Source organism: Cryptomeria japonica, chromosome 9, assembly GCF_030272615.1.
Source record: "Cryptomeria japonica chromosome 9, Sugi_1.0, whole genome shotgun sequence".
In the NCBI taxonomy this organism is placed as follows: domain Eukaryota; kingdom Viridiplantae; phylum Streptophyta; class Pinopsida; order Cupressales; family Cupressaceae; genus Cryptomeria; species Cryptomeria japonica.
The window spans coordinates 601,565,331-601,586,867 of record NC_081413.1 but is presented as its reverse complement, the minus strand read 5'-3'; the positions used below and the strand labels follow the sequence as shown (position 1 = coordinate 601,586,867).

Genomic DNA, 21,537 nt, shown 5'->3' with positions numbered 1-21,537 from the left:
AGCACTCTCCAAAGTTATGCCAATTACCATCTGTCAGGTTTGTGCAGAAATTATTAAGTTTCCAGTCAACTGTTTAATCTAAAATTGGAGCTTGCTAACTGCCTTAGATTGGATATTTGCATTTCCTTCATTAAAATTAAATGTTCTGAATTGCATTTCCTTAAAATCCTCAAAGGCTTTTTTTGTATTGTGTTCTTGCCAAACCCCATTAATGGCATCGACTCAATAAAATAACCAGCAGTTCAACAAGAGCAGTGATGTCTTCTTTGCCACTCTTTGCCATCAATCAAGTAAGACTAAATAAAACAACAGTAGTGAAAAGTAAAATTCGTATGTATCATTGAATTGATTCATAACAAACTGTCAAATGACCCTAGATGATTTCCTAGTTTATTCCATCCATATTTTGCCATCAGAAAGTCATAAGGCTTGGTTCATGTTCAACTGGTTGCATCTTAATTGCAAATCATGTGTGCTATCAGTAACTTTATTGAACCACTATCTTGTGTAAGGATGCGGCTTCAGTCAAAAGCTTCATCTATCTATGTACCACCACATTTCTCTGAGGGACTTGAATATGGATCAAAACAAAAATATGAAACTGGGCTACTTGATGATTCTTTGACTGCCTCAAGTAGAAGAATATGAATGAAACAGCAGTGTATGAGGCTACCATGAGAGTTTCACAATGTAATTGATAGACTGTTAGTTATGTTACTGAGTTATGCATTATTCTATAAATTAATAGCACAAGTAATTTATTGACGAACTTGTACATGCAAATATCAATTACCTTGAGAAGAGACCTGTTGATGTGTTTTTTAAATACTTGCCAACACAAACTAAAATACTAAGTATTCTATCCTCTTTTGAACAATGAAACTTTATATGCTAAATAATGTGATCAAGTAAGGCTACCCCAAAGTTTCTTTAGTCAGGTCTTGACAATGCAAATAGATAGACTTAGTGGAAAGGGTTTAGAGAATCTATGCTAATCCTAAGGACAATGGTAATAAAGGATGATGCTTGGATAGACGAACTCCTTAAACCAAGCTTTGCTTTGTCATGATAACAACTACACAAAACTGATGCGATCTCCAAAGGTAATAAATGATTTTCATATTGCAAATATCCATTAAAATACCCAATTTTGGAGTGTGGAAGAATATATCCTTAGTTTCATTGAGTCTATTTTGAATATGATCTATTATATTGACATGGATAAGCCTTGTCTAGGAGATATATACGATGGCATTGGCTCAATGATTGAGAAGATGAATACCATCTTAAATGAGTAAGAGAAAGATAGTGTAAAAACCTAGTCATGAGAGCAAAAGTTAAAAAGAAGATAAAATCAGCATGTTTATGTATAATAACCATATTCAAACAAGAAGTTGGTTACTTTTACACAATTACAATACCATGTTTTTTAAATAACCAGAATGGAGGATCATAACTTTAGATACCTAGAGGGAGAATATGAACTAAAATGATCATATTTATTGTCGTTGTTGTGCAGGTTCCCTTTTAGCATCCTTGTGGTGTGCAACAAACCCAACCAAGTGGACCATTGCCCCGTCCACCCCAACCAAGTGGACCCAACAAGCTATTCCAGGAACAATCCTATAAAGGGCTAAGGTCATAGACTCGAGCAATGATTGATTTTATACAAGGCTCAATTGAGAAGAGGATTTGATGTATTCCATGCTAAATCGGGGGTACATTGTCAACACAATAGGGTCAAGTACATAAGAAGTGACTAAAGTATACACAAATAGTGTCTTACACCTACCTCTTTTTAATGTATCTTAGATAGAAAAGGAATGTTGATGTATAGGGCACTACGCAATGGGTTCCATCCTTTATCTCAGTCTTCTGCAGTAGCTGGGGTGATGGCAAGCATTGGGGTCAAGTACTCATTAGTCAATTGAGAAGAAGATGTAGCCCATACTATATTGGGGCTCCATTGACATCGCAATGGTCATATGTGTCATACTCCTGCCAAAGATAGTAGGTCTATGCCATTAAGGTTAAAATAGAAAAAAGGAGAAGATGAAGCAATTGTACCAAAGAGTGCTTTCTATTAAATCTGCATTATCTCATCCACAAATAATGGGTATTATTCATGAGTGTGGTGGGAAAATGTCCATGACTAAAAGGCAATGAGCAGAGGTGGCAACTGATTCCTTTGAAGCTTTCAAAAACTGTCGACTCAGTCAGTGTTTGAAATATCTAATGCCAGCCAATACGCTAATGAATTCTGAGGCAAGTCCCTTTTATGGTCAAGAGGCATTTCTCTTTTTAGAAGACTCAATTAAAGATCTGATAATTGTTTGTGATCTTATGTATTGCCTCAGCCACCACCTCTGGAGAGGTTTTAAACAAGTTTAAGGCAGCACCGAAAAGAAGATAATTAATACTGCACAAAACAGAAATTAAAAAAAGATTAAACTGTTAAGAATGGTCAACCAGCATATGTAAGGTTGTGTCTATTGAGCAAAATAAAGATTTAATTGCTCAAGTCATATGTGTAGTAAGTGTTTCACAAAGACAGCCAAGAAGCTGATAGTTATATGTTAGTTAAGGCAGCGATTAGTGAGTAAAGGATAGCGATTACTTACTTTTAGAAGGCAGCGATCAGGAGACATGATCTTTTAAATGGATACCTCTTTTCCAAGAGAAGTGTCTCCTCAATGAGAGACGAAGGTGTAAAGGAAGTAAGAAATTAATATGCAAGGAGGGGAAGAAGAACAGATCAGCAATTCAGATCATTAATAAAGGAACAATCAAGAGGATTGTCCATCGAATGAGGAAAGTCTGAAAAATAACCAGCAATATACATATACATGTATAATTTAGCAGTTTTCTGAAGAGCCAGTAAATAAGACTACTGAAGGGATTGGTTGCCAATTCATCAAGAATCTTAGGATTAGTAAATATTCATTTGATTTTCATAAAGAAATCATATTAGGAATTGGCAAGGAAACATAATAGGGAGATGCAGGAGTACGGGTTCCCTCAATTAGGTAGACCACCCATTGAGTTGTATTGCTTGTGGGCCAAGGGGTCAGATTGATTCGGTTGGTTGTTTGGCGCTCTTGGGCTTAGATGAGGAGGACGGTCTCCTGACGCCCTGTTTTGCTTTTTCCTTGAGTTTCTAATATGGTTGGTTAATAGGAACATAGTTGAAAAACTCGGACTCGCCACGGACTCAGCAAACCAAAAATTTGGACTCGGACTCGGACTCGGACTCGTGAAAGACTCGGCAAAAAAAAAATCGTAGGTTTACAAAAAAACATAAAGAAATTAATGCATTTAGAGAACATAAGAGCCATAATTGAAACATTACACATGTCACATACTCATAGTTTCAAACTTTCAACTCTAAAATGTATAATACCAAGATTTCTTCAATGCTAATTATGCTTTTATATGGAGCCTAATCAGACTCGGAGGTTAAATTTTCCCTACTTCCATCGGCGCAATTTCCCCCTATATTTTTCGACGGGGGTTTGGGGGCAGCGCCCCTTGCGTGCTCCCGCGAGGCCAAAAATACTTTTATTATTTTATAAAGGCGTCGAGTGTTATTTTTCTTTTATTTTTCACTCCCTCAGTTATGCCAAATGAAGGCAATTTTTAAAAAAAAAAACTCAATTTTAAAGCTTGCATGACTTTTTTTTTGGGTCGCGCGAGTCCATCTGAAAGACTCGCGAGTCCATGCAAAAGACTCGCGCGAGTCCTTGCAAAAGACTCGGGACCTTTTTACGAGTCGACTCGCCAGGACTCGCCTCGCGAGTCCTTGGCGAGTCGACTTGTGGCTCCCATGGACTCGCGAGCCCGTGGCGAGTCCACGAGTTTTAAAACTATGATTAGGAATAGGCTATAATGTGCATGTTTACAATAGGAATCTTCATTATCATTTTGTTTGATGTTAATTGATTCTTTTCCTAAATTCAATTGCTATTGTGTAATTTAGTGAAGGAATTTACTCTTGTAAATAAATTGTATCATTGGATTTGTTATTTTTGGGCAAAAATCTATTATGTCCCAAAAGGGGACATTACAATATGGGCACATCAAATAATTCCCAAGTGGTGAACCTACCCAGTCGTATGGATTCCACCTTCAATTGCCTATAAGCCATTGGCGACAAGCCTACCAATCAAAGAAGTAGCTTTTGACATATACCACCCTATGACCTTGGTGATATTTTCAGCTATCTTCTTCACAACCTGGGTAACACTTGGTATCAAACACTCCCATGCTATAGATGAGTTACAGTGAACCCTCCGGATATAATGATTAGCTTCGGTTACTTTTACTTGCATGGTAGAGTAACTTCCCGTACAATTGTTCTCATATCATAACAAGGGTAGCCCTTTGCAATCCTTCAATTCTGTGAACCAAATAAGTATAAACTCTTCCCTAGCAGTAACCTAGACATTGGTCATTGGCACGATATAATGATTGCCTGTCACTACTTAAATATCTCTGAGTATCCCATTTGGGTCATCTCTAGCAGACATTCAAGGTAAACTCTATCCAGTTTACTGCTGATCAAGAGGATTGTTTAGTGAGCAATAGATTCATGGTGTAGGTTTATGCAGTAGATTCTTGTTATAGTTCTTAGATCTTTAGGGGAGTTCAATGTTGAGTATTCCTCGGCTATACAACTCCCACGAGTAGAGGCGTCTTAACAAAGGTAGCATGCAGTACAATTGAGAGCTTAAAGCTTAAACTACCTCTTATTAATTTAGATAGGTTCATTTGGCCTTCTACTAGCTGGTCCATAAAGTTGACATCATAGTTGAAAAACTCAGACTCGCCACGGACTCGGCAAACCAAAAATTTGGACTCGGACTCGGACTCGTGAAAGACTCGGCAAAAAAAAAAAACCGTAGTTTTACAAAAAAACATAAAGAAATTAATGCATTTAGAGAACATAAGAGCCATAATTGAAACATTACACGTCACATACTCATAGTTTCAAACTTTCAACTCTAAAATGTATAATACCAAGATTTCTTCAATGCTAATTATGCTTTTATATGGAGCCTGATCAGACTCGGAGGTTAAATTTTCCCTACTTCCATCGGCGCAATTTCCCCCCATATTTTTCGACGGGGGTTTCGGGGCAACGCCCCCAAGTTGGGGTCAAGGGGCATTGCCGAAAGATCCTGAAATTTGACTAAGTCTGGAAAATTGAAGAATCCTCCAAAAACTAGATTTTGCATTATGACTCCTGGAGGTCCGAAACCACTCTCAAACATCCTGACAGTATATATGGAATATAACATAAAGTCTGGAATGTCATCCTGATCTTCAAATGCCCTGAAATTTGGCTAAGTCTGGAATGTCTTCCTGACCCTGAAATCTGACTAAGTCTGGAAAATTGAAGAATCCTCCAAAAACTAGATTTTGCATTATAACTCCTAGAGGTCCGAAACCACTCTCAAACATCCTGACATTATCTTTCTTCTTTCTTATACTTAAATGTTATATTCCATATATGAATCCTGACGGAGAGACCTAATTTTTTCACATGTTAAACTCAATTTTAAAGCTTGCATGACATTTTCTCTGGGTCGCACGAGTCCATCTGAAAGACTCGCGAGTCCATGCAAAAGACTCGCGAGTCTTTCAAATGGACTCGCCAGGACTCGCCTCGCGAGTCCTTGGCGAGTCGACTCGTGGCTCCCATGGACTCGCGAGTCCGTGGCGAGTCCACGAGTTTTAAAACTATGGTTGACATACCATAGTAGTTTCGTTATTTGGATACACGACTTTCCTAATAGTTGTATTAAGGCTAAACATTGCCGTTTTAATTCATATTTAAATATAAATAGTTATAAGCCAAAGTAGGACTGTTTGGGGGGAGGGAGGGGGGGCTTAGGGGTCAATGGTGTTGTTAATAATCTTATAAAACAGGGGCAGGGACAGTTCATGTGGCTGCAGCAAACTTACTAATTTATATAACAACCCCTCTACCCTAGTGTTGGTGCTTACGTTAAAGTTTCCAGATCCAACTTATGCTTTTATACAACCTTTGCTACTAATAACTTGGCAATACGAAGAGGTATGACCACCTACTACCCAAGGAGGTGCATCAATTAGCTGGAAGTAAAGGAATATCACAATTCTCTGCTATGCTAAGGGAGTCATGGATTGGTTGCCACCAGAATGATAATTGTTATAGGCTGCAATCTGTAAATTTGAAAGTATTTGCACGATTAATTATATAGGGTCAGATCACTGTCATTCCATTTTTCTATATAAATTTTATAATACAACACACTGGTATTTCTTTTCGACCACTTCTACAAAATGCTGTTGGTATTTAGTACTTGGTTATTCTGACACACACACACATCAAAGGTAAATTGAAACCATTAAATTCATAACTTCTAATTAGTTAGCAATTGTATCAAATGACAATTAAAGTGTTAAGTTCACAACATTATTCATTAGGTCCATACAAACATAAAAAAATAAAGGAGTGTGAACAAAGTCTTATGGTTAGGATTTCTCCTTCGTCCAAATTACATGAGGACAACAAAACGATTAACACAAAATAAGTTTTGGAATTTATGGGAATGTGATAGATTGTCAAAAATCTTTCTTCAAATAGATTAAAAAGGTTATTGAAGAGAGATGGAACACAATGACCATTATACCACATCTTATTGCCTTTGCATTGTGTCCAAAATACTATAGTGCTAAGGTCCTTTCTATGTCAACAAGGATTGCTCCAAAGAGATTTTAATTTCACCAAATTGTACAAGGCAACATTTCATGGACTCTTCCCTAATTTTGATATTTGGGATGTATTTACAAGCGAGTTCATTGATTTTGTATGCTTGAATGGTTAAAGTACTAAAGTTCTTCATTGTAAGTTCAAAAAGGATACTGACAATTGATGGTACTTTCATTGCCAACAATTCCAACATCTACAAATTCTTGCAATCAAACTTTTATGGGAAGTAAGCTTTATACATTTTTTATCTAAAATAAAAAGACATATTTTCAGGTTTGAAGTTTTATTTATTATTTTAAATATTCTTAACTCTCTTAGTTTGCCTCAATAGGCTGCTAGTTTATTTGCATCTAAGTAGGATTGAAGTACATACTCACCCATCCACTCAATAAAGTAGAAGTTAGACCCCATTGCACTGAGAAAGATAGAGGAATTAGTGTCTGTGCATTCCAATTTGTGACTCATTTTGCATAAACAAATATGGCTACAAGGAAAGGGATATGAGTTTGTGGGATATAGGGTTAGAGCACACTAAATTGGATGCTTCCACATCTCAAGATGCTGCATTTCAGGAGCTAGACAGCCAGCACACACTTAATCTGAGTGGCAGTGGCATTGCTTGTGGTTCTTCAAATCTTCCTACATCATCTAATGTTAATGAAAATGTTGTTTCTAAGGACCTATATGATGCTGGAACTTGATTGTTGAACTTGATATTATATTTTTAATGTTGAAGTTTAGACAAAGTTTTATAATATTTGTCTTTATCATGACATTCAAGTTTATAGTGGTTTTGTCTGTTGTATGATTCTATGTAGTATTTTGAACTTAATTCCCAGTTGTAGGCTACACGGACACACACATGCACACACACACGCGCGCGCGTGCACACACACACATACACACATTGTATGGATGAAACCAAAACAAACCCATTCCCAATTTTTCTTGCTGGACTCATGAACTGAACTGACAAACTTGAACATAATCTGAACCAGAAGTGGCAATGGAGTATTGTCTCCTTTTCTTGTTGTTTTTGATTTATTATTTGCTTATTCCAGTTTATTCCACAGTTAATATTACTTAAGAACCCAACAAAACCTCTAATTGTTATATCATGCTACTTTCAGGCATAGTCTTATAAGCATAGTCATATGATGAACTATTTCTTTTGTGGTTTTGGATTGTCTCACGTTGATAGTAGTGTTGAAGAGTTATGAATTTTTTGTTTGTAATGAATAGAAGCATGCCATCAATTTGCCAAGTGGATTTTTAATGTGGTTGGCAGCAACAGAGCTGGTTTAGCATCATTTTGGCAACCTTAATTTACTGTTTTGGAAAGGACTTAACTTGGCAGCAACACTTAAGGAAACTACACATCTGTTCTTGATGATTATGATATGGTATATCCATGCTGATTTCGTATCACTGAATGACAATGCCAATGATGCTTGGTGTCCTGCTGATTGCATGCCTTTGAAAGATTTAATTCGTTTTATAGTTGGGCCCATAGGAACTTTATACACATCCCTATGAACACATTTGTGAAAATAGGCTTAAGAATCCAGCGACTATCAGGGTAAGGAGGCTTGTCAATCCATTTGTTTGGTGAAAGGGTAGTCCACATGCACCATTGCATGGTGCAAGGAGTGCATGAAAGTGTGACTGGTCTGGCAGGTTTAGATTTGGGCAAATCTGCCTTTGTAAAGGATCAGGAAGTTGGTAGATGCATGAACCCTTCCATGGGTGCATGAAACCTTGACTATCTTCAGAGGGAACTGTTTGATTTTTATTTATAATCAGTCAGGGAATTAGCACTCCCTTACACACTTGCATGCATACATTAAGTTTCGACTATCCTGATAGGAAACACTTCGAAATCTTTGGCTTTGTAACTTGAAAATCTTTTGCTTTATGGTTGTTGGTGAATGAAGGCTCATTTGCAACTTTGCGTGGTGCAAGGGATTCCGGTAATACCAACTCAATAATGCATATTTGGAAGTGAACTTTGCAGTTGCAGTCAGACATTTGCAGTCCACATGAATACTCGCACAGCTGCAAATGGTGCATGAAACTCTAATCTTGGGGGATGCATTCCTCCTTGAATAGTTTGAGGAATGCATGAAATCACAACAATCTGAATGGACTTTTTTAAGGAGTGGATATTACATGGGAACTTTGGTGGAGTTCATTCAAAATTTGGGGTGTGCTGCGAGTGAGCAGGAAGTGGAAAGTGGGAGGTGAAGTTTACTTGGTTATGGGCATATAGAGGAAGGTGTGTTATCACCAAGACATCTTACTATGTAAATAATGTTTTATAAAACATTTATTTACTTCCACTCTTTGAATATGGGATTACCCTTTGAGTTTCCTTGCAACTAGAAATCTTCAATCTCTATACGCAATCTCTTTGAATGGCTTCATTCACACACCATCATTCTTTGATAAAAACCAGTGTTACCCGGAAATGCGTTTTTGGCCTAAAGGCACATGTTCCGGAAACGGAAACCGTTTCGGGGACTTGGGAACGGCCAGAAATGTTTCCAAGCTGTCCTCGACCCCCAAAAAAGTTCGGAAACCGTCCTGGAAACTTAGAAACGGTCAACCTTTTTTCCGGGGATCGTTGACCGTCCCCGGGACGGATGGGTATGCCCAAGCCATGCCTAGCCGTCCCGGGGATGGATGGCCATTTCCGGCGGTAGGAACAATTAAAAAACAATTTTTTTTTATAAGAAATATTTTTCATTTTTCAGACGCTGTCATTAAAAACTATTATTAAAGAAAGCAATGAAATTTTTTTAAAGAAAATCCCTGATCGCTGATAGAAAGCCAATAATTTTTTTAATTTTTTAATAATTAATAATTGTTAATAAATATTAAATACTATAATAATTTACAAACTCAGTAAGTGATTAGATTTTTAATTATTTTTACTTTCACATTTTCTGGTTTCCGTTTCAGTGTTGATTTCCATAAAATATTATGTCAATATACTATATGATATCGATACTATATCGATATCATAAGTCATTCCCAAAACAAAAAAAATAAAAACATTAGCTTGGATGGGAGGAGCTTTCATGGCAGCGCTCAGGGAAGAAAAATACTGGTTAAAGCTGAAGGGTTTTTAACTTTTTTGATTTTGGTCTGAGCAAGGAAAAAAAGATTATGAAGTGTGACCTCTGATTTCTATTGCTCAACTCCACCTAGGGTTTGAAGAAAAGAAAAAAAAAATAAATTCAGATTTCCATATATATATATATGTAGCTGTCCCCTGCCGTCCCCTGTTCCGGGGAAAAAAAAAAGTCCCGGAAACCCGTTTCCCCATCCCCCTGCCCCCCTGTCCTGGAAATTCGGGGTAGCATAGTAAAAAACTCTACTAAAAGCCTTTCAAGACTGATGTCTTCGGGCAAGATGCAATTGCCAAATCTCAGAGGAGACAGGTTTTTAGGTGTTGCACTTTGTGATTTTCGGAATCTAGTCTTCTTGTATCATCAAATCTCCCATTTGCTATTGTACACAGGTAGAATATATTTATTTAATTCATATTTATATCTGCAGCATTAAAATGATGCTATCTACAAACCTTCTATATCATTCTTCTTGCAACAATAGTCCCTACGTATTTTGTCAGTTCTTTTGTTACCTGAAAACTTCTTTGAAAGGTTCTGAAGGTTTTTATTTATTTTTATTTTATTAAATATTTTAGTATAAATGTTTCCACATCATTTTGAATCCAGGATTCCTGAAACAGAAACATTTGCTGGAAACAAAGACAGAAACCTATTATCCTCATTGAATGCAGGTCCTCAAGGATCTACATGTTATCGTTCAAAGTTGATCTATGAGACTCTTGTGCCCTTCTCTTTAATAGTAAAATTCTTTAAAAAAAAACAATAACTAAAATTGGAGATTATTGATATGCATTTCACCTCTCAAATGCATTGGCTCCCTTGAGTTTACGTGTTGCTTTTCTGGTAGCTGGCTTCTCAGTCATAAACTTTCTTATGGGAAACTCCTTGCAACTTCTTTTTAACTGAAAAAGAGCAATGAAGCCACACGCTGAGTAGTTTTTATGTCATAATTTCCCTGTTATGTATTGATAACTTTCCACCATGACTTTAATGTTGAATTTACACAAACAGGGTCTTTGCATTATATGGAAATGATGAACATTCCTACAACACTATACCATGAAATAGTTTACTCATAATACTAGTGAGTGTTAAATATAGACTCTTTTTTATTTACATTTTTTTTGTATGTTGACTTTCATTGCTGTATTATGTTAGAAAAGGTGATTATATGAAGCAGAGTTTTTGAATTTGTTTGGATGCTTGGTGAATCAAATTTTTTATATTTAACCTAATTAAGATTGTTTCTCATTTTTTTCGCTCTTATCTCTTTATTCTCAGCAATGGATGTTGGCGTTCAGTTTGGAAAATCGATTTTAAGGATGATGTGCAGGCAGTGGAATTAAATGGTAAATTAGGGGTAGGTATGCTTGCCCAGTAGACAGTCTTCAGTGTGAGGCTAAGCATGTTTGGAACTTATTATGTTGTTAGATATGATTGAATGATAAGTTTTCTGTTGTAGTGTATTTAAAGCTGTATAGAACATATGGAATTTCTTAACTTGTGGAACTACTTTTGTTTAGGTTGTTTCTCATTATTTTGAGGAAGGGAATGTGCAACTGGATACATGTTATGAATGCAAGGAATCTATTGCGATGCAGGTATTTCGGTGAAAATCATTGAATCAAAAGTAGTTTTCATTTAAAAAATTAAGCAACTATTAGCTTCATTATCATATTATTTCTTGTGGAATTTCATGTGTATGTTTATTTATCTCAAGATAACCTCTGAGTAATCATTACACCAATTCCATGTTTCCTCTTGCATTTTAAAATGAAACTTTTGATAATAATTATTAATTACAAAGCAAGGGCACCCGCTTAATACTCAAGCATCTCTAAGAATTTGTTACCAGGGTGGGGGGGTTGGGTAGGGGAGAGAACAGTGAATGCAATCCACTGCTTTTTGCCTTTTCACTCTATTATTTGAGTGTATTGAAACTTCAGAATACTTTGACATTGACATCATGGAGAACAAAAGATGAAGGTGAGAGAAGCATGTGCCAAAGCATTTGGTCATAAGTTAACAGTTACATTTTATAATTTGTTTGCCTTTTACAATTTGTAAGATTATGTTGTGTAGTTTTAAGTGCTAGGCTTAACCCATTGATCAAGCCTATTTTTGTGTAGGAAACTAAGTAGCAGATCAAATTGAGAATCATAAGACGTGGAACTCACAAAAAAGGTAGGGAGGTGTAGATGGAATTTATTGATGGTGTTTGCTTGTAGTTGGTCAAGGGTTGAGATCAAACTAACACATAACACTAGCAATGGAGTTTATCTTAATCACTAGAGACTAGATTGTGTCTTTCCCGATCAAGATTAGGTTCTAATCTGTTTGCAATAGACAATGAAATTATGCTTAATCTACTTGCAATGCTTGAAATGAAAGGTTAAGCTGGAGGGAGTAAGCAATGCTAAGCAATTAGTAGTGAGATTCTTGCTTATAAATGAGATAAAACATAACATAAGCTAGTCTTGTTTGAAATAAAATAAAATTTCTCTTTAAGTAGGAAGTCCTTATAACTGGCTCCAAGAAGTAAATGCAATAGATCCTATCTCCATCCAAGTATGCAAATCCTAGCTGTTTTGATAACGTGCAAGAAAAAAAAACTAATATCTAAGATGACTTGTAGCAATTCAGTCCAGCTACAAGGATGCGTTGAGGATGTTGAGAAGGGAGTGGTTTCACAATTATGCATTAGCTCTGAATGATAATGGCTCTTAAATGATAACAAGAAGTGATGTAGAGAGGGGGTGAGTATTGTCTGGCAGCTTAAAGGTACAGTTAATCAAAGTTATGGAAAATAGAGGAGAATGTAGTACAATAGAGGTCTCACCAATGGCCACCTAGGCATTTATTGTCACTGAACAGGCCCTACGGTTGTCTACAATTACACAGTTATGAACATCAGTGTGTGGCCTAGGCTGCAGCTTTTAGAAAAAATTAGGCCACGCTGCAGGTTTGTTTTCAAACTGTCTGGGGCTGTAAACATGTCTTGTGTTCCCAGTGAAGGTCTCAAAGGTTTCAGAGTAGGGATGTGAATTGGTAGAAGGCATGGGGATCTTTGCATTTGCACTTTTTGGGTTGATATATTCTCTACGGACTGTAGGAGCTGCACGTTGATTGTTAGGAGGAGTTGGCATTACAAGAGAGATAAAACAAGGAAGAGAGAGGTCTTTGCTTTACTCCATTGAACTCAATCTGCTATTTTCGTCTTTAAGAGAAATGATACATACCACCTTTATATGAAGCTTTATTTTGTCTGCATGTTGTTTAGTTAAGCTACTTTGGGTAGTCTAGCTTTGAATGATTGTATTTGGTGAAATTCAGATGTTGCTACTGGATAGTGTCATGCTTGAGATATATATCATCACTTGGATTGTTTAGTTAAGTTACTTTGTGTGGTGCAGCTTATAATGATTATATTGGGTAAAATTCGTACGTTGCAATTAAAATTTATTGCCCAAGGATGGAAGTTGTAAATGTCGTCAACATGGAAATGATCAGCAATGTAAATGATATATATAAAGGCATGGTGAGTGATGAGAAAATTGATACAAGCATGATGGATTTTTTCAAAACAGCATTAAATTTCAAAGAAAGGAAAAAATTTAAGTGATAAAATCAAATTTAACTCAACATACACCCCCTAATTGTACAAGGCACCATTAATCCAGTTGCACAATCTATTTGTCAAAACTTACATGCAACATTGTACAATCTATTAAATCCTTCCATACTCGTTGACAAATGTTTAGCCATACAAGCCTTCGTAATATTTGCCATGGTACAGATCTTAGCAAGCTTTGCATTGTACGGAAGCTCTTTGTTGTATTCAGTCATCACCACCTTACACCCAACTCTGACTAGAATTGTATGAAAGCTTGGCAAAGGAAATGCAAGTTCTGCTTGGGCTATGAATCAAATCATATGCCTTGATCAATTATCGTCCATTGTGTGACTTGGATTGTAGACTCTTGTTGTACATTCACACATTTTCGTGCAATTCAAATCTCCCTATATAAATTACACCATATGATGTTGTTTCAGTACAATTGTTGCTTGCTGCAGTTGACACCTTTGTACAAAACCTGGTCAAACTTCAACCATATGGCTCAAAAGAAGAAAAGTCTTTCTGTGTGGCTTGCGATCCTTGAATAAGAAAAATTCTTGCAGTATGGTTTGCCATCCTTGAATAGACTACACATTCCATTTTATGAGCACTTGTGGATGTACATTCCCCTATGATTAGTTCTATTAATTCTAACTTATATAGTCTCCATTGAAAATTGATAATACATGCCCAAATGATTACACAATTGTTCATTTGTTCAAGATAACCATCATGTGCAATGAGGTACTTGAGTTGTCAGAAGAAGAGTCTTTAACAAAGGATACTAGCTTTTTGAACAACTTCAGATTTTTGCTTCTAGAGCTAGCAAAGGAAAAATATTTACAAGGTTTTGGAGAGGCTTGAAGAATACAGGGACCAAAACCCTTGGTAAATCTTGTAGCAAGGAGGTTTTCGTATAGGTATTTCATATTCAAGGATTTGTTTTTTATTTTTGTAGTTGTTATGGTGGGAAAAAATAAGAACCCTCAAAGCTTAGGTATAATGTGGCCTAAAATTTTGAGAATGGCCTCAGATACAATGTTTTTCAAATATATTATTGTGAGAGAAGGAAGAATAATCTTGAAAAAGAACCCTATTGTAGTATGCTACAAATCTCCTTGTCATAGGGAATAGTTCCTAGTAGGCAACATGGAAAATATGAAAAGCAAGGTAGTGGAACCTAAGAGGACTATAGTTGAGAGCTTGAATTGGAAAAACCTCTCGATTATTGAATTTTGTACGTGATGGGCCACCAAACATTAAGATAATGAGCTGAAGGTGGCTTTGTGAAGAGCTGGCTAGACATTGTCCACTAGTTTGAATGGTATCCAATTACCATTCAAATAGAAGATATTTGTTTGTGTGGTATATGGACAAAGAAATTAAAATCTCCTTCATCATTGACGACTTCGCATTGGTATTTGGCATATCTTGCCATGGATTGTTGGTTCACAAATCAATTGGTAGCCTCCATAGTGCATAGGCATGTAAAGATCGTGTAGTGGAACAACTATGTTGGGTTGACTTGACTATGGTTGAGTTGGCACAAATGTGGTTGAGAGACATGGAGGCATCAAGAGGGAGTGCTTTGTGTTAGAGGAGTGGAGATGTATCCTCGATGTCATCTGATGTCAATTGGTGGTAGGTAGGTGTGTATTCAACACTGTTGGATGATTGATTATATGCTTTGATTGAGGAAGGGTGAATATTGTAATTGGGAGAGCTTTTGTTAGCCAAGATCCATTGTATTCATGATTGGTGGTTGAATGAAAATTTGTTCCTAACAATGCTTGCGATTTGAGTTGGCCATTAGTGTTTAGATGGAGACACCTTGCTATTCCATTGACAGATACAAAGGAAGATCGTGTGGCCAGGAAGAGGAAGCCAGTGGTTGAGAAAACTACATCAAAGGAAGAAGATGGATAGTGTAAGGAAGCTAAGGTGCGGAAAACGCTTCCTAACAATAATCTAGTGAGGGAGAGTGCAAATTTTCTTTACAATTTTTAACTATTACAGAATAAGAAACACATTCAGATGGAGATAATGAACATTCAGAAAGATAAACACAATGAACACAAGATACAATGTGGGGAAAACCCTTTCGGAGAAAAACCCCATGCTCCAAAAGCACAATACTTTGTATTCCAGTAAACTAACAGTTACAATGTATACTTGTGTATGTGATTAAAGTAGCTTCTTTTTGATGAAATTATTGTCTCTAAGGTTAATTTATTGAAGGGTGCATTAAACATGTTTTAAATCCTTAAAAATCTTTGAATTTCTTGGGTTTTTCAATTTGCTGAGTCTTTGTCGAGTCTACATGCTGAGTCCAGGTCCAAGTTGAAAATCAGTTTGCCAAGTCTGAGCCAAGTCCGAGTCTGGTAACACTGGTTATAATATTGTAAAATGTGATAAAGGATAGACAACCAAATTAAAAATTTAGACCTCTCAACTTGATCTTGTTCAAGGAAAACATGAAAATGTACAAAATTTTCTTGGTTAAGCTATTCTTTAATGAGATTAAGCTACTATCATACCATATACTTTATTGACCAGGTACTGTAGTAATAGAATACCATCACTTGACAAAGAAATAAGGGTCAAGACGTCTATAATTTTGAAAATAATGGTCAAGATTTATTTTCTTTCTTGACTATAATTTTGGATATAACTACCCATCTTTTTGCTTCGTAATTTCTTATAACAGACTCCAGAAGAATGTGCATCTTCCATAACAAGTATTATTCGACACCATGAATCAGAGTATTTAGCATCACTGGAGGTACATTATGATCTGTAATTGTTTAACTTTTTTCATTTATTTTGATATGGTCTGTCCTAAGGTTGTGCTAAACTCGTGGAAATTATACAGGAATCTTATTCAAAACTCTCTGATACAACATTCAAGGTATTCCAAGACCTCATGGTGTGGTACATAACTTGCAGGTTTTAGACTGCTTGATTCACTTTGCATTTAAATTTTTAAAAGTAACCTCTAAATGATTCCATCTATCTTTGCAGGAGCTTCGAAGGAAACTTCCAGTTACTAGAACCTTATTTCCATGGAATAACACTTTACAATTAAGCTTTACAAGAGATCTAACAAAGGAGCTCGGCCTTGGCAAATAATTGAACATCAATGTGGCAAATCACAACCAGGTTAGATTCTGGTATACTGTACTATCGTTTAATATGGGGGTCTTCATATATATTGAACTTAATGCGTGATTTCCGTCTCTAATAATCTGTTCTTGCTATCAGGAAAGAATTGAATGATGTGTATTACCTAAATTGTAGCAGATATTCTTCCCATGTCTTGGCTAGGAATTTCAAGATTGGGCTTTGAGGAAGCATTCAATAGGCAACCAAGTTCTACAGTACCAGCATGATTGTGATGAGGAGTAGGAATCCTCAATTTGATTGATTGAGTGACTTTCAACTTGAGATTTTTTTGTAATCTAATTGTAATCTTCTGAATATTCTGCACAGCTTTCGCTTTGCATCATCTACAAAGTAAAATTAGTTATTCTTCTATCGAATGAGTAATTGAATCTCATTACCTTTGGTGAGTTATGGTTTATGTGAAAAAATCTGGTTTTGTCTCTTTGATATAAAAATTCTATCGCCAGGTTCCCCAGCTTTTGGGCCATCTGGGCCATTTGATGTACATTGAGAGATATAATGACATGGTCGTTTTCCCTTTCCAACATTTCTTTCCCCGTCTTTCTCATTGCTTTGGACCTTCTATCCATAGATTGTTAATAAAGTAATTGAGTGTTGGACCATGCTTTCAAATGGAATCTAGTTCTATTTACCTATTTAGAAACTGTATCAGAGATTAAATATCATTTCTGTGAATGATGATTGTTGAAAGAATTCACTTCATTATTAGCAGCATGAACTCATATAGCTAGTAGAGTGGAAACTAGAGGCGATTATACTGGAGGCTATAAGGATTTTATTGTCAAGTTTGTGTATATTAAATTTAATTGAGTTCAAAAACTTGTCAACAATGTGGTAGGTAACTTTGCAATACTTGAAATGAATGCGCTAATTTAAGATCTATTGAGGATTTTCAAAATGAGGTTTTGGAAGTGATGGTTCACATGTTTGTCACGATAAGGAGACCAATCTAGAGGATAGTGGATCAATGCAATCGTTATACACCAGTACAATCTAGTGTTAGATGAAATAGGATAGCGGGCATTGTGAATCGTAATCTAGGATTTGAATCCAAGCATTTTTTCAATCCTTCATTTGTATTTTTGACGATTCTATTTAGACATTGAAAATTACATGCCTTTCTTTGTTGTGGAAAGGAAGGTAAGAATGTAAGGATCAAGATTTTTTTTTTTTATGATAAAAGATCAGATTAGAAGAAAATTAAAAAAGCCTTGATGAGATTAACCATTCACATCACATCATGGAATTCTTTGATGAAAAATTGAAAAGATTTGAAGGTAAATCTGAGGAAAGGGATTAGCACAAGTTCGATGAATGGTATTCACAATGTGGTTTGAGTACCTTTGATCCTCAAGCAATTTGCTTGAGCGTGTGGAAGCTAGTAATAGCACTTTTGTGAGGCAACATGGATGTTCAAGGTTAGTCAACTAATAATATTTATATTATATGTACCATTTTACAGATAATCTAGAACAATACACTATTCAACCTAAATTTGGTCTGCCATGTACACTATAGGAAATGGATTCAAGAACAATACAAAAATATATAGTAGAGTATCCCACAAAGAGACCGCATAAATATTACTTGGCCTTTTCATATATAGAAGCGCATTGCACGAATATTCCCACAAAAAACAATGGGGATGAAAGCCAACACGAGTTCTCCAACCATAATAGTGATTTGAAACATAAATAGAAGCTAGCCAATGGAAATAGTGATTGTACATCTATTTGACAACCACCCAACTAACCAAATAGAGAATACGGGGTAATACATCATTAAAACATAAGCTACATACATTACAGAACTAATGGCACTTAACCAACATGCATTACTCGACAACCCAAGTCAACCAATTCAAAGAGAATACAATGTATATATTAATTTAATGTCTGAATTTACCTTTCTTGTCCGTATAGACACAAAAAAGATGGGGTTGTGCAAGGGAAATGTGGTATATGTTGTTGGGGTATACTATAAGAGTCTTGAACTCAATGTGCGATAAATGGCCTTCACATTAGAATCAACCATCCTAAATGATTTTGGTTGCATAGTCTTCAATTCTTTGAACTTGCATTTCATCCACATCAAATCATTACATGTTTATTTTTGTTATCAGTCTCCCTTCTCTATATTTAATTGCTTTTGGAATTGTTTCTAATCCCTTTTATGCTTGACCCTTCATAGCATCCATCTACTCTTGATTTTTTCACTTTGATTTGGTTGACTTTGAATATATTCATAGTGATTGTTATGATTTTTTACTTTTGCAAGGCCATCTTCTAGATTATGCTTCTTATTAAACCATGTGTTTTTACCAAGATATTTTTCTTTTCTTATTTTGAATTCATGTTACTACCATGGGTAATGCTACAACAAACTTTTACTCTTATCATTATGTGGCCTCAAGAAAATAATGCTAGTTTTTCATTTTGAAATAATTTATTTGTGTATGGTCTTGATGAATAGATTTTCTAGAGCGTGTTCAATATCTTTATTTCTTAATTGAGAATAAACTTTTTTCTTGTTCAATGAGATTATACTCCTCTTGGAGATAATTCTTAGACTTTTTGAGAAAATGCATATAAATAAGTGACACTATATAAGTTGCTTTGATTGATGACATTGCCCACAAATCTCTTTGGACAACCTTATAATGTATCTTTATAAAGTACATGCCAACTACTTATGGCCTCTGAACAACCTTGCCAAACTCTTTGTGGGTTTCTCCTCAACCTAGCATCTCAACACATTCATCCTCTTTGTGAACATCTACATCGAGCACCTCTTAATCATATTTGCTAGCATTTATATGAATATCTATAAGTTCACCATTTGACTTCCTTGCAATCATATTTAATTTGGTTTGGTTCCTCATTCATTTGCAATGGTAATCATTTGTACTTGTACCCATAATAGACCCTTAATGTAAAGAATCAACTTTATCAGCACACATATATAGATAGGCATAGTGGCTAGTGTAGGAGTTGGTGACTTGAGCATCTCTTGCAAGCAAAAGCCACTCAACCTAGGACCACCTAAAATATTTACCTATCTTTATCATTCTTCCCAAAGTTAATGAAGGATGCTTGCTTGGAGTGATTATCATCACTCTTGAGGACTTACAAACGATGAATGCTTTTTATTAGAGCAAAAGTAGGTTTTGAAGGGACCCAAAACCCTTTACAAAAAAAATTAGTTTGGAAGTAACAAGATATTAAGCCAAAAACGATCACTACAAATAAACAGCTCCATAGAAACATATTCGGTAAAACATCAATGGGGTAGAGACAAAATCGACTTAAAAAAGGGACACTAAGAGGGTTTAACCAATAAGCACCCACAACCTAAATAAAAGTTGCACAAAAAACCAGCAAGCAACCAAAAACCAAAGAAAGGGCCAGAAAAAACTCCAGCCCAATCACCCACAACCAAGGACCCTCAAGATTTAGCTTTAGTATTGCCCTTTTGGGAAACAAAGAGATGTCAAAAGAGGGCGTAGGTGTATTAGATTTATTTACCTTAACAGTTATCCATCCCTCTTCCACCTTAGCAGCCGCATCAAACAAATCCGATGAACCCATTGTTGAACCACCAAAACTCTGAGGAGGAGCACCAACAACACATCCCTTCTCAGAGGCACATATACTCCCTCTAGGTAAAGCGTCATCATGAACACTAGTAGAGTTGACAACCAAAGCAAAATCACTAGACGTAGACACTCGAGGCACAATTCCACCTAAGAAATCAACATGAGGGACATGAGACTGCAAACCAACCTCAACAACCACACCATCGGAAGCTAGAGCAGTCTGAGAAGAAACATCAATATCCCGCATTGCCATTTGAGAGCCCATATGAATATCAGATCTCTTCCCAACTGTGTAATGTTGATTTGAAGCACCCTTTCACCATGAGGCCGACAAAGTCTTCTTTTCAAGCCCACAACGCTCAACCGCATGACTCATTTTGAAACATCTTCAACATGTAAAGGGTATCCCTTCATAGTCCAAAGATTGAACCCAACAACCCATAGAAGAATTGATAACGATCTCAGCAGACAGTCCTTTTGAAACATCTAGCTCAACCAAAATACGGGTAAAGGTGGAGTGAAGAACGTCAAACGAATCACATCCACCAACATAAAATCCCCATGAGCATTACCAACTTCCTCAAAAAGAGAATCAACCCACAAATGAAGAGGGAGATAAGGAAGCCTAATCCAAACCGGAATTTTATAAACATTTCAGAAAAAAGGATTTAAATAAGAGTGCTAGGGTTCAACCATTAAAGGGAAGTTGTCCTTCCAACAAAAATAATTATCACACAAGATTTTCTTTCTATCCTTAGCATTCTCAAATTCTGCAATAAAAAAGCCTTTGGCCATAGGGTAAATATGAACAATGCCAGAAATAAGAGGCTCCCAATAATGGGGGATCCAAGCATGCAACTCAGGGAGGCTGGGCCAAAAACCCCTGAACCAACGGATAACACCACAATCAGAAAAAATAGACACATTATGTTCTATATCCAACTCAATCTCCTTATTCACCTTCATTGAGATAACACATGAGACATGGACAAAACCTCTGTCACCAGATCATCGCTTGAGCACCTGCTTAAAACCAACAAAAAGGCCTCTCGAGGCCGCCACCACATCCCCAGGACCAGTAACCCTAGCCTCCTCAGCCACAACTGAGGAGGAAACATGGACATCCAAAGAAGGGCGAGCCGATCCCTCACTGCCCACCACAAAGGCCACACCTAGGAGGGAATGCGTAGTTGCAAGGGAAGTAGCACACACAGCAGAGGCGAGAGCCAAAACTGTGGTGGGAGTAGACATCACA

At 36.4% G+C, this 21,537-nt stretch overlaps 1 protein-coding gene across 5 annotated transcripts in view; it reads left to right on the top strand.

Annotated features, from left to right (window-relative positions):
* The window catches only part of LOC131074513 (F-actin-capping protein subunit alpha), an 89,120-nt gene extending 71,907 nt beyond the window's left edge, over positions 1-17,213 (top strand). For 2 of the 5 annotated variants that reach the window (XM_058011155.2, XM_058011150.2), the window contains 6 exons: positions 11,170-11,248; positions 11,412-11,489; positions 16,212-16,286; positions 16,377-16,430; positions 16,526-16,663; positions 16,766-17,213. In XM_058011155.2, coding sequence (XP_057867138.1) covers positions 11,170-11,248; positions 11,412-11,489; positions 16,212-16,286; positions 16,377-16,430; positions 16,526-16,633 — 394 coding nt within the window. In that variant the 3' untranslated portion in view covers positions 16,634-16,663; positions 16,766-17,213. The remainder of the gene's footprint in view (positions 1-11,169; positions 11,249-11,411; positions 11,490-16,211; positions 16,287-16,376; positions 16,431-16,525; positions 16,664-16,765) is intronic. The other 3 variants (XM_058011153.2, XM_058011152.2, XM_058011151.2) reach the window with 3 other exon arrangements.
* The last annotated feature ends 4,324 nt before the right edge of the window (positions 17,214-21,537 follow it).